Source organism: Octopus sinensis, linkage group LG26 (assembly GCF_006345805.1).
Source record: "Octopus sinensis linkage group LG26, ASM634580v1, whole genome shotgun sequence".
Taxonomy (NCBI): domain Eukaryota; kingdom Metazoa; phylum Mollusca; class Cephalopoda; order Octopoda; family Octopodidae; genus Octopus; species Octopus sinensis.
In genome coordinates this window covers 960,914-979,365 of record NC_043022.1, presented here as the reverse complement: position 1 = coordinate 979,365, position 18,452 = coordinate 960,914, and the positions used below count along the sequence as shown (strand labels likewise).

At 40.4% G+C, this 18,452-nt stretch overlaps 1 protein-coding gene across 1 annotated transcript in view; it reads right to left on the bottom strand.

The window, feature by feature from the left end:
- Window positions 1-9,048: 9,048 nt before the first annotated feature.
- Window positions 9,049-18,452, bottom strand: part of LOC115224879 (39S ribosomal protein L44, mitochondrial) — a 46,415-nt gene continuing 37,011 nt past the window's right edge. The window contains exons 9-10 of the mRNA XM_029795832.2: window positions 14,579-14,661; window positions 9,049-10,293 (exon numbers count right to left, since the gene is read on the bottom strand). Of these exons, the coding sequence (XP_029651692.2) occupies window positions 10,097-10,293; window positions 14,579-14,661 (280 nt within the window). The 3' untranslated portion in view covers window positions 9,049-10,096. The remainder of the gene's footprint in view (window positions 10,294-14,578; window positions 14,662-18,452) is intronic.

Here is an 18,452-nt window from a genome sequence, read left to right as displayed (position 1 = left end):
AATATCTCTTTACTCTCTTTTTACTCTTTTACTCGTTTCAGTCATTTGACTGCGGCCATGCTGGAGCACCGCCTTTAGTCGAGCAAATCGACCCCAGGACTTATTCTTTGTAAGTCTGGTACTTATTCTATCGGTCTCTCTTGCCGAGCCGCTAAGTAACGGGGAAGTAAACACACCAGCATCGGTTGTCAAGCGATGTTGGGGTGGGGGACAAACACAGACACACAAACACACACATATATACGACGGGCTTCATTCAGTTTCCGTTTACCAAATCCACTCACAAGGCTTTGGTCGGCCCGAGTCTATTGTAGAAGAGACTTGCCCAAGGTGCCACGTAGTGGGAATGAACCCAGAACCATGTGGTTGGTAAGCAAGCTACTTACCATGCAGCCACTCCTCTACAAATAAATAGAACTGATATTTTCTGCAGGTCACGTTGCCTTGATAAACTTGACATATCTCAACAGAAAAATGTTTCAAACATTATATTCCTCAACAAAAGAACATTTGGAAATAAATCTGCTTTCGGTTAGAGATAATGAAATTTGGAGTGGATAGATCTGGTTTCCATAGTAAAAGGGTTAACAATAAACGTGTGGGGTAGGAAAGTGAAAGTAGTGTGTGTTTTTGCAACTTTGAGACTCGAAAGAAGATAAAAAGTATGGTTACGGGATCTTTTCGGTTTGACCGGCAGTTTTTTAAAATAATTTCCACGTAACTAAACACTTTTAAACTTCGTATCCTGGTAGAATGTGTTTATAAAACATCGTTTTCTCTTGGCTTTATTGAGAAAATTCTATAGTTTGTAAGATATCTGTTGTTTGTTTTTCTTCAATTTCTGCAATTTCAACCAATCAATGACGTCTGTTGAGGTGAAAACATTCTGTGCCGTATGAATATGTCCCTCATTTAAGAATCAGATTGGGTTTATTTACATTTCTGAAGAAGAAAAAGATACTCTTCCTACCCACCCCTAACCCTAAAACAGATTGAAATGCAATAGATCGATACTAGGGTCGTAATTACGGGTGACAATTTCATTTGACACCGCTAGAAAAAACTGTCGTTCAAACCGAAAAGATCCTGGTTATGATATTATAAAGCATAATAACCCTAGTTATTTTAATGAAAGCAGTGAGATTGTGTAACAATAGTTTAGTGAGTTAAAATTAATCATGTGCAGTGATATAGAAAATAAGTTTGAAAGGAGATTCAAGGAAGCACTATAAATAGATAAAATGAATGGCTTAGGTAAAAAAAGAAAAAAGAAGATGGCTTCATATTTGGGGCGAAAGACGGTGGACCGAAACGAAACAGTTTGTTGAATACCAAAAGTAGAGTAAAATATTGTGTTTTATTGGGGCTGAGAAAATGTCATTCACACACGCGTGCGCTCGAGAGGAAACATGTAGCTTAGTGGTTAGGGTGTTGCCCCCACAATCCTTGTCTGGACTGAGCAAAACACTTCATCTCACGTTGCTCGGCAATCCCTTCGGCACCTGTTCAGGCCACATTGATTTGATGGAGGGAGGGAGTTAATTTACAGCACAGCCATTTGATTGCGGTAAACAAATCATCTGTGAAGGTTATTCAGCAAGGAATTAGCAAAACTTCCATTCGTCGCCTTTGACAAGACAGTCCCTAATGCACACTCACACACATCATATATATATATATAGGCGTAGGAGTGGCTGTATGGTAAGTAGCTTGCTTACCAACCACATGGTTCCGGGTTCAGTCCCACTGCATGGCACGTTGGGCAAGTGTCTTCTACTATAGCCCCGGGCCGACCAAAGCCTTGTGAGTGGTATTCAAGGAGGAAAAAGCTGTGTCAATAATGTTTTCAAGGTCTCATGCCTATCCTACAAAGTGTTCACCACCACCACCTCCCATGTGTGACAGCTTAGTGAATACAACCAAAAACACTGGTTTATGTTATAATATGTATTAGTAATTCAACTGCTGATTCACCCTCATTTAATGTCTACTTTTCCAAGCTTGCACAGATCTTATACATTTTGTTGAGACAGATTTTTCTGTGGCTGGATGTTTTTCCTGTCACTTACTTTCACCTGTTTTCATGCAAGGTAATATTTTCCCATAGCTGGACATGTTTTTCACAGAAGACTGGAAAAACAAACAACACTGCTTGGATGACAGCATTGCTTGTTTCCAACCATCGCCTAATGTCAAGACAAGGATACACACAGACACACATGACAGGCTTCTTTCAGTTTCCACTACAAAATTTACTCACAAGGCTTTGATCAACCTGGAGCTATAGTAAAAGCTCTTACCCAAGGTGCCACATTGTGGAATTGAACCTAGGACTACATAGTTGCAATGCAAGCTTCTCAACCACACAGCCATGCTGGTACCTATTCAAATTACTGACATTGATAAAATATTGTTCAATTTCGAGCGAGGTTGTTGCCAGTGCCGCTGGACTGGCTCCTGTGCAGGTAGCACATAAAATCACCTTTTGAGCGTGGCCGTTGCCAGTACCGCCTGACTAGCCCTCGTGCTGGTGGCATGTAAAAGCACCCACTACACTCTTGGAGTGGTTGGCATTAGGAAGGGCATCCAGCTGTAGAAACACTGCCAGATCAGGTTGAAGTCTCGTTCGCCAGACCTCAGTCAAATCGTCCAACCCATGCTAGCATGGAAAGCAGACGTTAAATGATGATGATGATGATGATATCTACACCAGGCCTGGCCGACTCAAATTACATTGTGGGCCTCTTTGATTACAGAAAGGTTTTTGAGGGCCACTTGTATCCTGACAGAATTGAAAGTGTTTTGTTTCCTCATGCTAATTATTACAATAACGAATGAATCATCGTTGATTCAACATGAAATATTATCGTTGCAAAAACAGTCATATCTCTCTTTTTTACTTTTCATTTACAATCTTTAATTTTTGATAAATGTTTGTTTAAATAAACCCATTTCAAGAAAGTATCAAGCGGGCTGCAAAATAAAGGTCTGTTTCTGGCCTCAGCTTGACCAACCCTGATCCACACCAATCGTTTGTTGAGAATATGAAGACTAAGATTAAAGTTTAAAGACTGATACAACTTTTTTTTCTTTGTTTTGAGCTCTTTAAAAACCTTTTTTTTAAATTAGATTCTTTTACCTTTCACTTGTTTCGGTCATTAAACTAGGCCATGCTGGGGCACCACCTTGAAGAATTTGTAGTGGAATGAATTGACCCCTTTACTTATATTTTTATTTAAGCCTGTTATTTATTCCATTGGTCTCTTTTGCTGAACTGCTGGGTTACATGGACGTAAACACACCAAATAGTGGTTGTCAAGCGGTGAGGGGTTTAGGGTTAGACACAAAAACACATACAATATATAAATATTACTTGACAACCGATGTTGGTGTGTTTATGTCCCTGTAACTTAGTGGTTTGGCAAAAGAAACCAATAGAATAAGAACTGGGTTTACCAAGAATAAGTTCTGGGGTCGAATTGTTCAACTAAAGGTGGAGCTCCAGCATGGCCACAGTCAGATGACTGAAACAAGTAAAAGAATATATATTATATATGCGATGAGCTTCTTTCAGTTTCCGTCCACCAAATCCACTCACAAGGTGTTGGTCAACCCAAACTAGGAGATACTTATGCAGAAATTTTAAGAAATTTAATGTAAGAAATTTTGTTCTTAGGGGTTCACAATCTGTGTGGTGCCCCAACATGTTTGCCCAGTGCACAGTGTGACCTCTGGCAGTGTAATTAAATATTAGCTAAGGATACAAGGAATTTCTGTTTGCCATACATATCTTTAACCTTGACCTTACAACATAATTTGACCTGTCATGTCGCCTAATTCCAGTGGAGTTAAGAGGATATCGTCTTCTTTTAATCCCATCACTTGCACTAAATTTTCATTGTTGTTATGGCAGCCCCATTATCTTAATCCTGTAGTATTCAGATTTGTCTATCCCATGCAATGCTTATTTAGTCACAGTTTTCAATTAATCATGCATTGCCTCATAGCTTTAAAGTTTCAGACGTAATTATTTTTAGAGCAGCATTGTAGCCTAGGTGTAAGAGGCAAGATATGGCCAGTTTGAACATAAACCAGAATATTTGAGCTGGATAGGACCAAGGCCTGAAATTTTGGGGTAGGGCGGCCATTCAATTAGATCAATCTCAGTATGCAACTTGTACTTAATTTATCGACCCCGAAAGGATGAAAGGCAAAGTCGACCTCGGCGGAATTTGAACTCAGAAAGTAAAGACGGACGAAAGACTGCTAAGCATTTCGCCTGGCATCCAATTAGATCAACTCCAGTGCGTAACTGGCAATTAATTTATTGACCCCAAAAGGATGGAAGGCAAAGTTGACCTCGGCGGAATTTGAACTCAGAACGTAATGCCAGACGAAATACTGTTAAGCATTTCTCTTGGTAAATATTGCAGTATTTCTGTGTTCTAATGCAAAATCCACTTTTAAGTGGTGACTATATTATCTGGAAGCAAACAACATTGTGTGAATGACATTTTTGTTTACTAAGATCATGCAACCAGTGCCATCTTAAGACATCAGCACACTGGGCAGCTGCCCAGGGGTCTCACAGGATCTAGGGACCCACATCTGATCTATGTACACTGTGGCTGAGTGGCAAGTAGCTTGCTTTCCAACCACATCATTTTGGGTTCAGTCCCATTGCATGGCACCTTGGGCAAGTGTCTTCTACTGTAGCCTTTGGCCGACCAAAGCCTTGCGAGTGGATTTGGTAGATGGAAACTGAAAGAAGCCTGTCGTATATATATATATATATATATATATATACACACCTTTGTGTCTGTGTTTGTCCCCCGCCTCATTGTTTGACAACCAATGTTGGTGTGTTTATGTCCCCATAACTTAGTGGTTGAGCAAAAGGGTCTGATAGAATAATTACTAGGCTTACAAAGAGTAAGTTTTGGGGTCAGTTTCTTTGAGTAAAAACCCTTTAAGGCGGTGCTCCAGCATGGCCGCAGTTAAATGACTGCAACAAGTAAAAGGACAAAAGAATCTGTAGCATATGAATTAGGAATGTGTATTAGTGGCTGTGTGGTAAGTAGCTTGCTTACCAACCACATGGTTCAGGGTTCATTCCTACTGCGTGGCACCTTAAGCAAGTGTCTTCTACTATAGCCTTGCGCTGACCAAACCTTGTGATTGGATTTAGTAGAAGGAAACTGAAAGAAGCGCATCGTATATATGTATATATATGTGCGTGTGTTTGTGTGTATGTGTTTGTCCCCCCAACATCGCTTGACAACCGATGCTGATGTGTTTACGTCCCCGTAACTTAGTTGTTCGGCAAAAGAGACCAATAGAATAAGTACTAGGCTTACAAAAGAATAAGTCCTGGGGTCAATTTGCTTGACTAAAGGCGGTGCTCCAGCATGGCCACAGGCAAATGACTGAAACAAGTAAAAGAGAAATAGTATGCTGGAGGCTGTGTCAATTTGTATTTATCTTAGTTTCATTTGCTGTTTGTTCAATGGCTTCATTAAGTGTCGTTTACTTACAGTCCCCTCTGAAAGCATGTCTTGATATGTTGCACGCAGAGCCATTTTAGCAAAATTATAAGTCCCTAGGCCAATCCTTACACTGGATTCTATAGTATTTACTCATTGACAGCAAGCCACAACATCCATAGATCAGAATATGGGCCCCCTAGACTCGTGAAGTCCCCGGGAAAATTAATGTAGTGGTCCCTATAGTATTTATCTTTTAATTAGTATCCCATGGCATAATCAGAATTTTAACCCCTAAACCTGTGATGGCCCTGGGCAAATCAATGCAATGGGCCCTTTAGTATTTATTCACAGATCAGAATTAGGACCCTAGGCTTGTGTAGCCCCTGGGCAAATCAATGCTCTGGGCTCTATAGTATTTGTTTATTGATAGAAAACCACAGCATGCATAGATTAAAAGTAGATCCTAGACTCTAAGGCCCCTGTGTAAATCAATGATTTGGGCCCTGTAGTAATTTATTGACAGTAAGCCACAGTGTACATAGATCAGATGTGGGCCCCTGAGTAACTGCCCAGTGTGTCAATGTCTCAAGATGGCACTGGTTGCACGATTTTTGTAAGCAAAAAGCTCATTTATACACTGTTGTTCGTTTCCATTTCTCCACCTTAATCGTGCCTGGACAGTTTGTTGTTTGACTGACAGACCGAGAGATTGTTACCCCTCTTGGGAATAGGCGACGGTTGGCAACCGGAAGTGTGTCCAGCCACAGTAAACACTGCCCCAACACACATTCATCAGACCCCCACTGGACCGTGGAGAAGTAAATGGAAAAGTACAACGGCATCGAAAAAGACGATGATACGAACATTACACAGTCTTTCGTTTGATTTGGATGGAGAAGACTTTTGTTGCTGACAATGTATAAGAAATGTTCCAATGTCAGAGCATCGTAATCTACTTAACTACGAAACAATAGCAACAGGAATCAAATAACAATACCAAGGGCAACTTGACGTTAAGTTTTTGTCACTTCAGATTTCCACACAAAGGGATGAATAATGTCAAGTGAAAGAATTAAAGTGGGATGACTTGAGAGACCATTTTAGAAGATGTGTTTGACAAGGGATGGGGCTGGCTTCTCACATTGTGTGGACGTGAAAATGTGCATAGATTTGTTTTTGATTGTGTACGTGTGTGAGTGTATATCTTTGTCTTACCCATGCATGTGTGGTAAAATGGACATTAAAGTGATGTGTGTACCTGTGTGTGAGTGTATATAATGTATGTACATACGCACACACATATATACACATGCACATATACATGCATACACACATATAAATATACAGATATATATATAAATTTATATACACACACATAAATTTAGAGATACACACACACATATATACACATATACACAAAAAAATATATATATATATACACACACACAAACATATATATACATACACATACAAACATATATATATATATATATACATACACACACGCACACAAACAAACATATATATATATATATGATATCCTGGAAGTACTCAAAATTAAAGGAGTAAAATTTCTGTCAAATAATTAAAGCCCAAGTGCTAAACCAGTTTCTGCCAATATTTCAACAACTAAGACAGATATTTAATACTTAACATACTTGACTCAAGGATTATTGAAATAACAGCCTGAGAGGATTGTAGTCATAACAATCTGGAACCCGGACGCTGATTAGAAAACACCACCACCTCAAAACAACAAAGAAAATCTCTTTCTTTCCATTGTTTGCTTTAAAATTCCCTTTAAATATTGACAAAATTTTTTTCAGATTTCCTTGTTTTATAAGCACAGGCTTAGGCGTGGCTGTGTGGTAAGAAGCTTGCTTTCCAATCACAGGTTTCTAAGTTCAGTCCCACTGCGTGGCACCATGGGCAAGTGTTTTTAACTATAAGCTTCAGGCTAGTCAAAGACTTGTGTGTGGATTTGGTAGATGGAAACTGAAAGAAGCCTATCGTCATCATCATCGTTTAATGTCCACTTTCCATGCTGGCATGGGTTGGACAGTTTGACTAAGGTCTGGAGAGCCAGCGGCTGCCCCAGCCGCCATCTGATCTGGCAATGTTTCTACAGCTGGATGCCCTTCCTGATGCCAACCACTCCGGGAGTGTAATGGGTGCTTTTTACGTGCCACCGGCACAATAGCCGGTCGGGCAGGCCTGGCATCGATCACATTTGGATAGTGCTTCTTACGTGCCAGTAATGGGGTACTGGCATCGGCTATGTTCGGTTGGTGCTTTTTACATGCCATCAGCACGTGGGATCCAGTCAGAATGTGTGTATATATATATGTGTGTGTGTGTCTGTTTCTCCTTCCACCTCCACAATACTTGACAACCGGTGTTGGTGTGTTTACAATCCCTGTAACTTAACAGTTCAAAAGATTGAGAGAATAAGTACCAGGTTTAAAAAAAAAAAGTTCTGGGGTTGACTCATTCAACTAAAAATTCTTGATGGCGGTGCCCCAGCCTGGCCACAGTCTAATGGCTGAAACAAGGAATAGCTGAGCGACAAGACCAGCTTTGATTCAGCAGACTTCAACTCAAAGGAATCTGGTGATGGAGTTGTGACTGTCTCAGTCTTTCATTTCAAACATAGTGTATCTTGGACTATATTGGGCAATGTGCTCTGTGATTTTAATGAGGTTTAACCCTTATTCTTAATTTTTAGTAGGGTAACTAATAATACAGATGCTACCCAACCCCACTGGATTGGTTAATTAGCAGTTAAATACTAGGATGAAGGTAGAAACTAAGTTATGGGAGGGATTGACTGGCCCCCGTGCCGGTGGCACCTAAAAAGCACCCACTGCACTCTTGGAGTGGTTGGCGTTAGGAAGGGCATCCATCTGGTTCGCCTGCCCCCCAGTCAAAATCGTCCAACCCATGCTAGCATGGCAAGCGGATGTTAAACGATGATGATGATGATATATACACACACACACACATATACATATATATATATAACTGCTACTTGATAAAGAAAGATAGGGATTATGGATAGCATATAGAAGAGAGGTAACTCAAAGGAACCCGGCAGTGCTTAAGAGCCTTCTACATGAGAAAACAGAGACACACAGCTGTCGCTCAGTCATATTAATACAGTTATTCTACACAATAATTTTAAGTAATGATATAAGAAGGAAAACTCAGCCACATTTAGCTGGTATCAGGCACTGGACCAGATGTAATTTGCAACTAAAACCGTTTTTTCTCCCCATCATCCTGTTATATACAGATATATATAAGGCTTCTTTCAGTTTCTGTTTACCTGTCAGAAATTGGTGGGCGGCTTTATACTGTGTTGCTAACAAGCTCTGTTATAATACAGGACGGTTTACTTCAATGAGGCAGGATGTATGAATTCCATAGAGACGTACAAGCAGGAAGAATTTAATGGCACGGTGGCGTGGGGGTTGTCTTATAATCCAAACATTGCAACAAGGAAACATGTTTGGAGAGAGAGAGAGAGAGAGAGAGTCTAAAGAACAAACAACCAACAACAAGGAAGAAAAAACGAAACATTGCAGTTTTAATACAGGTTAAATATATACACACAGACATACATTTGCCTTTGTATGTATGTGCAAAAACACACACACACACACAGGTGCAACACGGATCTTCTGGAGACTGACAGTTTGGAACCTCTTATAATTTGCATTAATTAACACTAATGTATGGGTACCTGTATTTTAGTTAATTAAGTAAATTTAATATTTATTTAATTTAGAGTGTGTTGATGAAGGTGACCACCCCTGGATTGAAAAAAATTCAGTTTTCAGGAAAAATCAATGCCGTACCTATGTGTGTGTGTGTGTGTGTGTGTATATATATATATATATGCATATATGTGTTTATATATATATATATATATATATATATATATTATATATATATATATATATATATATATGACCAACTTGAAACAGAAAGGAGTATGGAACTACAAAATGGGTTTCTGGGTTTCTCAGGCAGGCATTAGATGCTTGATTTGAAAGCTGTCCCTGGATGTGAGGTCCTTTCTCTTTCAAATTTGTGTTTACAGTGTCTAATTACTGCATATGTGAAAATCCTAACGGTTCGTTCCTAATCTCTGTCCTGATGCTCACTGTTGGTTTACACCTGTGTCACCTGCTTGGTGACTTAATATTCCTCTCACCTGTCGACACCTTTTTAATTGGTGAGCTTTCAAAGAGAAATGGAACAGCAAGGTCAACAATCTGGCACAGATTCTGTGTGATGGTCCAATCTCTTATTGTGTTCACATGCATTTGGGGAGGGAGGAGGGAAAACTGGGGTGAGGGTTAAATCCTGAGGAGAGGCCTGAAGGACTTGGGATGGTAAATGACTAAAAGATGAAGGAAGCCATCGCATGACAATATCTCCTTGCCATTAGCAGATGTTTGACTAACAATAACAATCAATCACAAAGACACAGCTTCTATTAATCAGGCTGACACACAGACAGACTCCAGTCAGTTAACCAGGAATGTTCATCGTCTCCATGGCAACCAAAACCCAACGACAAAGAGGAGAAAGTGTCTTGTAGGATCTTAGGCCAAGGCTTTTTGTTTCTCTGTTGTCTGTTCTAGACTTTGGATGCTGAGGTTGACTCTGTTGTAGTCCAGTTGTAAACCTTGGGCAGCAGGGCCCAGGAGGAGGGGCTTTTGGTGCAGTGAAGTCTTCATTAATTGTCTCAGGCATTCTCTGGAAGCCATCTCTTCAGCAATTGTGACCGTCTCCCCAGGAGCTGCAGAACAAGAAAAGAAAATGTGAGAGAGAGAGAGAGAGAGAGAGAGAGAGAGAGAAAGAAAGAAAGAGAAAAGGGAACCCCCTCCCCCACTGGGTTTGATTTGTCTGACTAAAACACATCAAGGCAGTGCTCCAGCATGACCACAGTCCAATGATTGAAACAAGTAGAAAATTACCACCACCACCACATCCAGTGCCACCCCCAACCACTGCTGTAGTGTCAAAGATGAACTACAGTACACCCGCTTACCACCCAATTCATTTTACATTGGAGTTTACTCTATTGTAAGCCAACCATTGTGTTCTTACAGTCCTCATTGTTTTAACATCTGTTCTTTGTCAGTGGCACCAGGCAACCTGGGTGTCAATGAACCTGGTTTGCTCTTTCGCTCTTTTGTGGGTGTGTACTTGTTTATAACCTGTGTGTACTTATATATATATCCCAAAAACATCAACAGTGTTAACCTTTGTTTTCTAATACAGCTTGAGGAGAGAGCGAGGGCATGTCATAACTGTAACTGTAGCTCTTTGACCTTTGAGTACTTGACTAATCAAATGTAGGCTGTTAGATTCCAGTGAAAAGAACTTGTAACTTGTTTTACTTGGATAAGGGGGGAGGGGGGGAAAGCAAAACTGTTCCGTTAGACAAAAACCTGAGCAAGAAATGCATGCAAGGAAGAGAGATTGGCTTCCAGGGATTCTACAGGGAGAAGCACCTCTTTCACATGCTAAAAAAAAAACTATTGATTGGCTCATCTTTGAGAGAAAAGGGCTGTGTTTGTGTGTGTATGTGTTTATATGTGGTACCCCAGTTTGATCACATCATGTGGTTACTAGTATGAAGATGCAGCTACCTTAAGCTAGGCAGACTTAAAAGAAAACATGATATACAGCAATCCCTTGCCATATCGTGGTTTATTATTTAAGGTGATGCCGATTCCTTTACTCTGTACTCTTTTTACTCTTTTACTTGTTTCAGTCATTTGACTGTGGCCATACTTTGTGGTGTTGTTTTGCATTTATTCTAAAATAATAAATACAAATTATATAAATAATTAGAAAAAATATACAGTACAGTACTGTTTCTATTTCACGGATTTTCATCTATTGCGGGGTGGTTTTGGGATGTAACACCCATGATAGTTGAGGGACTACTATATATATATATATATATATATATATAGGCACAGGAGTGGCTGTGTGGTAAGTAGTTTGCTTACCAACCACATGGTTCCAGGTTCAATCCCACTGCATGACATCTTGGGCAAGTGTCAACCAAGGCCTTGTGAGTGGATCTGGTAGATGGAAACTGAAAGAAGCTGTTGTGTATATATATATATATGACAGGTTTTTCAGTTTCTAGTATACATGCATGGAACTGAGTATATATTTAATTCCTGTGCAGCAAGGGTTAACTGCACCATGAGCCCCTTTGGGACCCTATTCTCATTATGGCTTACCATACTTTCAAGACACCCTCCTCCATTGCTGATTATGTTGCCAATTGTTTCCCCTCTCCCTTGTTTTCATCTTTGGACTGTAGCCATGGCCAGGCTGGGGCACTCCCTTGAGGGGTTTATGGAAATAAATCAAACCCGGTACTTATTTCGTTTCAATAAGTAAGTATGGTGTAAGAAGCTTTCTTCCTAACCACATGGCTCCGGGTTCAGTCCCACTGCGTGGCACCTTGGGCAAGTGTCTTCTTCTATAGCCTTGGGCTGACCAAAGCCTTGTGAGTGGATTTGGTAGACGGAAACTGAAAGAAGCCCATCATATATATGTATATGTGTGTATATATTTGTGTGCGTGTGTGTATCTTTGTGTCTGTGTTTGTCTCCCCACCACTACTTGACAACCGGTGTTGGTGTGTTTATGTCCTTGTAACTTAGTGGTTTGGCAATAGAGACCGATAGAATATGTGCCTGGCTTAAAAATGATAAAATCCTAGGCTCGAACTGTTCGACTGAAATCCTTCAAAGCGGTGCTCCAGCATGGCCACAGTCAAATGACCGAAACAAATAAAAGAATGAGAGGAGAGAGAGAGAAGGAGATGTGGAGAGAAAGAATAAAAATTAAGAAAAAAAAACCACCATGTTCATTACCTGTGCAAGTTGACCTTTGTTTACCATACAAACAGTTTAATGACCTTTCTACACCACCACCACCATAGCCACTGTTGCTTGCCGTTTGGCATCCCCCTGCCTCCACCTGAGCAATTGGGCAACATTTCAATCACTCCCCCCCCCACTGCATTTCACTCACCACCTGCCGCTTGTATGCAGTGATGTATTTGATAAGGCAGTCATTTGCGTTAAATGATGAGGAAGATAACGATGATGATGATGTTGTTGAGGAGGAAGGTAGCATACAGTTGCCATTTAAAAGCAATTTACAGGTATATATATAGATATATAGACACACACACACATATATATGTATGTATGTTTATGTATATATATATATATATATATGTGTGTGTGTGTGTGTATGAATAATAGACTTGGCCTTTATACAAAATTGCCAGCAGCTCAAAAGGCATTTTCAGACAGAGGAAAGGAGGTGGGGCTGGGGGAAGGAAGAGGAGGAGGAGGAGACTGTGGATGAGGAAGTGAGTTATCTAATCACCACCACCACCACCAACATCATCACCCTCTGTTGCTAGCACCAGCACCACCACCACCATCGCCGCTGCTACTTCTACCACAGCCAATCAACCACCACCACCACCACACAAAAGCTGTTATAGTATTTTCTCCCCTCCTCCACCCCCCCCACTGGTTCAATCATCTAAGATTGCATCACATGATGCCCGTGCCCCCACGTCTCTTACACACACCTACGTTAGATCATCATCATTCCAGCATAGACCACTCATGACCAACATGATGATGATGATGATGTAACGCCAACAACAATGACACCATCATCGACCCAACCTGGTAAACGCCACCCTCGCTCGACCTTCCTTCACTCACTGCACCCCAAAGCCCTACCCCAATGCCAAGATGAAACCCTCTGCATCTACAATCATACTCGTTACACCCACTCTTGCTGCCAACCAAATGTTTTACCTTCTGCTCACAAAGGGGAGGGGGGCAACCCAAAAAACTTCCCCAGAAAAGTAAAACAAGAATCAAGATTAAAAAAATTCGCACAAACCATCCTCATCAGAAAAGTACATCACCAATCCTAACCACCATGGCCACCACCAATGAAATACTACTACTGTTGCTGTTGTTACCACCACCACCACCACCATCTTCTTTCTAAAGTTGTCATTTAACCCCAGGTCATGTCAGATCAAGCAGACCTTTTGGTCAAATTACATTCCATCTCGGCTTTTACTCAAACATAATGCAGGTAGAATTACTTCATTCAATGTAGCCTTTTTTTAAAAAAATTTTTTAGATGTTAGGATATGATTTCAGTAATACTTAGCTGCTATTTCTAGCTGGTTGATTGAATAGAAAATGGTTCTTTCGTTGGTTCATTTTCTCTTCAGTTATCATTTCTCTGTCAAATGTAATGCCTATTTATTCGCACTGATTTGAATTTGTCATGCATCACTTTGTAGCTTTGAGAGTTCAATGACGTGTTTGCTTATATTAAGAATAATATTGTAGAGTAAGTGTGACAGGCCAGATCTGGCGAGGTTGAAGATAAACCAGGATGATTACTTAGGCTGGATATGACTAAAATGTTAAGCTGAGGTCAGCTCTGATCAAACAGGGCACCCTTGTCTTAGCATCACATGATGATTGTAAAGAAGCTTCACTGTTATACAAGCAGTGTTGTTTGTTTCCAGTCTTCAGTGAAAAATGTGCCTGACCAAGGAAGGGGGGGGGATATTACTTCGACTGGAAACAAGTGAGGGCAGGTGATAGGGAGGGCATCCGGCTGTCAAAAGTCTGCCTCAACAAATTCTGTATGATGCATGCAAGCATGGAGTGGGGGCGTGTGGTTTAGTGGTTAGGGTGTCAGACTCATTATCGTGAGATTGTGGTTTCAATTCTTGGACGAGGTGATGCATTGTGTTCTTGAGCAAGACACTTCATTTCATTTTTGCTCAAAAACTAAGTAATCCTGCGATGGACTAGTGTCCCCCACCTGCAGTCAAAGTGGGGAATTAAGGGCCATGAAACTGGCCTTTATGAGTCAACATAAGGTAACTTTATTTTTATGCAAGCATGGGAAAGTGGACAATAAAATGATGATGATGGTGATGATGATGATATACAGACAGACAGAGAAACAATCAGATAGGTAGATAACGAGTTGCTTACCTTTGCCAATCATCTCTTTGTCACTATAGATGGCCACCCAGTAGAGAGACATAATTGTCTGTGAGGCTGACTGGTGGATGAGTCTGAAATAGAAATTCATGAGGTTTTATTTTAACTTAACTGCTTAGCATTTAGATTATTCCATCCAATGTAATGCAATGTAATGCTTATTTATCCACATTGGACTGGTTAGCGTTAGGAAAGGCATCCAGCCATAGAAAACCATGCCGAATCAGACTGGAGTCTGGTGCAGCCCCTCAGCTTACCAGCCCTGGTCAAACCATCCAACCCATGCCAGCACGGACAACAGATGTTGAATGATGATGATGATGATGATACATATGTACATACATACAAACATGCATACATATATCTATTATATAAAACCCGTTCCGTCTGTCTGTGTGTCTTCTAGGATCTTGGGCATCCTCCATCTGATTGCGCTCAAATTTGATATGTAGATACCAACGGTGTCAGGGTGTGTATAAGTCTTGAAAAAATTACAAAAATCGATTCCAGGTGAGAATGCGATCGATAAAGCCATGGGAATGTGCATTTGTATGCGCAAGTACATAAAGCTGTTGCGATCGATACCACGCGTACGCGAGAAAAATGCAAGATGTCTCAAATTTAGGTTAAATCAGTGTTTCTCAAAGGGGAGGCCTATGGGACGGTCGGACAAGTTGCTTTGAGAAAATTTGGTTTAAATGTTTGACAACTCAGCACCGTCCATTGGATGGAGGGCGTTTTGCTCGTATATATATATATATAATGTACATGTTCGAGTAACAGTTGATCTCATGTAAAAGTCAAGCCCCTATTTTGGGGCAAAAAATTGGGTATTTTCCATTGACCCCGTATAGAAGTTGACCCTAGTATTTCCCGAACAACAAGACAACATTTGTGAGTCAAGGTACTCTGTTATCCTGTACATAGAAATAACACTGTTACAAAATTGTGTGGCTGCCTTACTGTAGCTTGCTTTATAGGTGGAATGATTGGTGTTTATAGTAAAACACCATTTAATAGTGAGCACTACACATCTGTTGATGGGTTTTACATCATAGCTTAGTGATTTTCTATGCTTAGTGTGACATTGTAGGGTAGGTGTAAGAGGTCAGATCTGGCCTGAATGAATGCTAAAGGGTTAAGGAAGAAATGAATAAGGGCAACCAATTTGTTTTAAGGAACTGAAGCAGGGAGAAGGTATATTCAATCACCAAACTTGACTCTGAGAGCCTATATTCAGTAGCTAGATTTGCTAGAAATAGCAGCCAAATTCCAGGTCGGTAAGTGTTGTTGATCAAACAATTAGAACACTTATGAATGAAACCAATGAGTATAATTCAGCTGAGTACATTGAAATTACTCATCCATTCAATTACTCAGCAATGGAGAATTGAGTATAAAGGTAAACTCTCCATAACAAAGACAGCAAGCAACTTCATTTTGATATCCAGGTGAGTGTCACAATGAAAATGACCAGACTTAAATATAGTGATTAGGCACAGGTATGGCCGTGGGGTTACAGGTTTGCTTCTCAATCACATGGATCTGGGTTCAGTCTCATTGTGCTGCACCTTGGGCAAGTGTTTTCTACTATAGCTCTGAACTGATCACTGAGTAGATTTGGTAGAAGAAAACTGAAAGAAATCTGCCATGTGTGTGTGTGTGTGTGTATATATATATATATATATATGTATGTATACACACATACACACACACACAGTAATCCATCCCTTGACTATTCCAGGTGTTACATTCCAAAACCCTGCCTGCAACAGGTGAAAATCTGTAAAGTAGAAACAGTACTGTATATTTTAAAAATTATTTTTATAATTTGTATATATTTCTTTTATTGTAAATGCAAATGTTTGTGTCCACAGAAGCTCACTCCTGCCATCATATTGACATTACCTGTACAGGTGCCACATGTCAGATGACGAAATGATCACAGAACAACCTGAAATGAAGTGCTTTGCTCCAGAACACAATGCAATACCTGGTCTGGGAATCGAACCCACAATCGTAAGTGCAATACCTTAACTATTGAGCCATGCGCCTTCACACACACAAACACACAAACTTATTGTTCACAAATGTCGGGATGTGTGGCATTCAGTTACTCAATAAATGAAAAATGCATTAAATACTAAAAAACGTACAGATAGGGCAGACAGAAGGGCCCTAATCCTTCTTCAGTTATCAACCCAAATGTTAATACACAGTTTCATTAAGGGCATGAAACTGAGTATTAATTTTTCGGTTGATAACTGAACAAGAATTAGGGTCCTTCTGGGTCTGTCCTCCATGTATGTTTTTTTTAGTATTTAATGCCTCTTTCATTCATACATACATACATACATATATATATTATTCTTATTCTTTGTAAGCCTAGTACTTATTTTATCGGTCTCTTTTGCTGAAGCACAAAGTTATTGGGATGTAAACACACCAACATTCGTCAAGTGAAGGTAGGGGGAAAAACGCAGACACTCAAAAATATACACACACACACACATATATATATACATATGATGGGCTTCTTCCAGTTTCCGTCTGCCAAATCCACTCACAAGGCTTTGGTCAGCTAGAGGCTATAGTAAAAGACACTTGCCCAAGATACCATAGATTGGGACTGAACCCAGAACCATGTGGTTGGTAAGCAAACTACTTACCACATAGCCACTCCTGTGTCTATATATATATGTCTGTATGCATGTATGTACATACCTGTGTGTGTTACTGTCTCTTTACCTTGACGCGATGTGACGGTTGTAACTGAGTGTCACTCATTCTGTAGAAAGGTGTCAGATCTTGGGGGAAATATTCCATTACTTGGAAACAAAGTGAGGGTTGGCAACAGAGATGGCATCTGGTCCCAGGAAATCTACCCCAGCAATTTCCGCCTAACCCATGCATGGGAAAGTGGTCATTAAACAACGATGACAATGATGATGACGCTCTTTGAAGTTTTGAGTTCAGATATGACCAGAATTGATTTTGCCCTTCATGTACTCAGGGCAACAAGAGATCCAACTCCTGTGAAAATACAGACCCCAGAACCTAGTCAAAAGAAACTATATCTTTCCCATGGTACATGTCTACAGTTGAGTGGACTGGGTCTCTGGGATATTTTCTTGAAATGTCTTTATTATTGTGGAGGTGCAATGGCCCAGTGGTTAGGGCAGCAGACTCGCAGTCAGAGGATTGCGGTTTCGATTCTCAGACCGGGCGTTGTGTGTGTTTATTGAGCAAAAACACCTAAAGCTCCACGAGGCTCTGGCAAGGGGTGGTGGCGACCCCTGTTGTACTCTTTTGCCTTAACTTTCCCTCACTCTTTCTTCCTGTTTCTTGAGTAACGTTGCGATGAACTGGCGTCCTGTCCAGCTGGGGGGGAACACATACGTCACAGAAACTGGGAAACTGGGTCCATGAGCCTGGCTAGGCTTGAAAAAGGGCGCATAAATAAATAAAATCTTTATTATTATTATGGTTTGTTTTTAGAGTGACATTGCAGGGGAGGTATGAGAGGCCAAATCTGATCGGTTTGATCGTAAAATAGAATATTTGGGGTGGATATGGCTGGTTTAAATGCTCAAGGGTACTGTAAATGGGTTGTGAACTATTAATCCTTTGGTTGATGACTTGGGAATAGATAATCCATTAATTTTGAGCTAGCAGGCATTTAGCCCAAATACTCTGAATATTTTACGATCAAACCAACCAGATTTGGCTTCTTATACCTACCCTGCAATGTCACTCTAAAAAAAACAATCGCAACACGGAAATCTCAATATTATCTCATGAGATAATACAGGATTAATTCAAAACAACCGGTGTAATGTGAATGACACCTGTACTGGTCGCATGT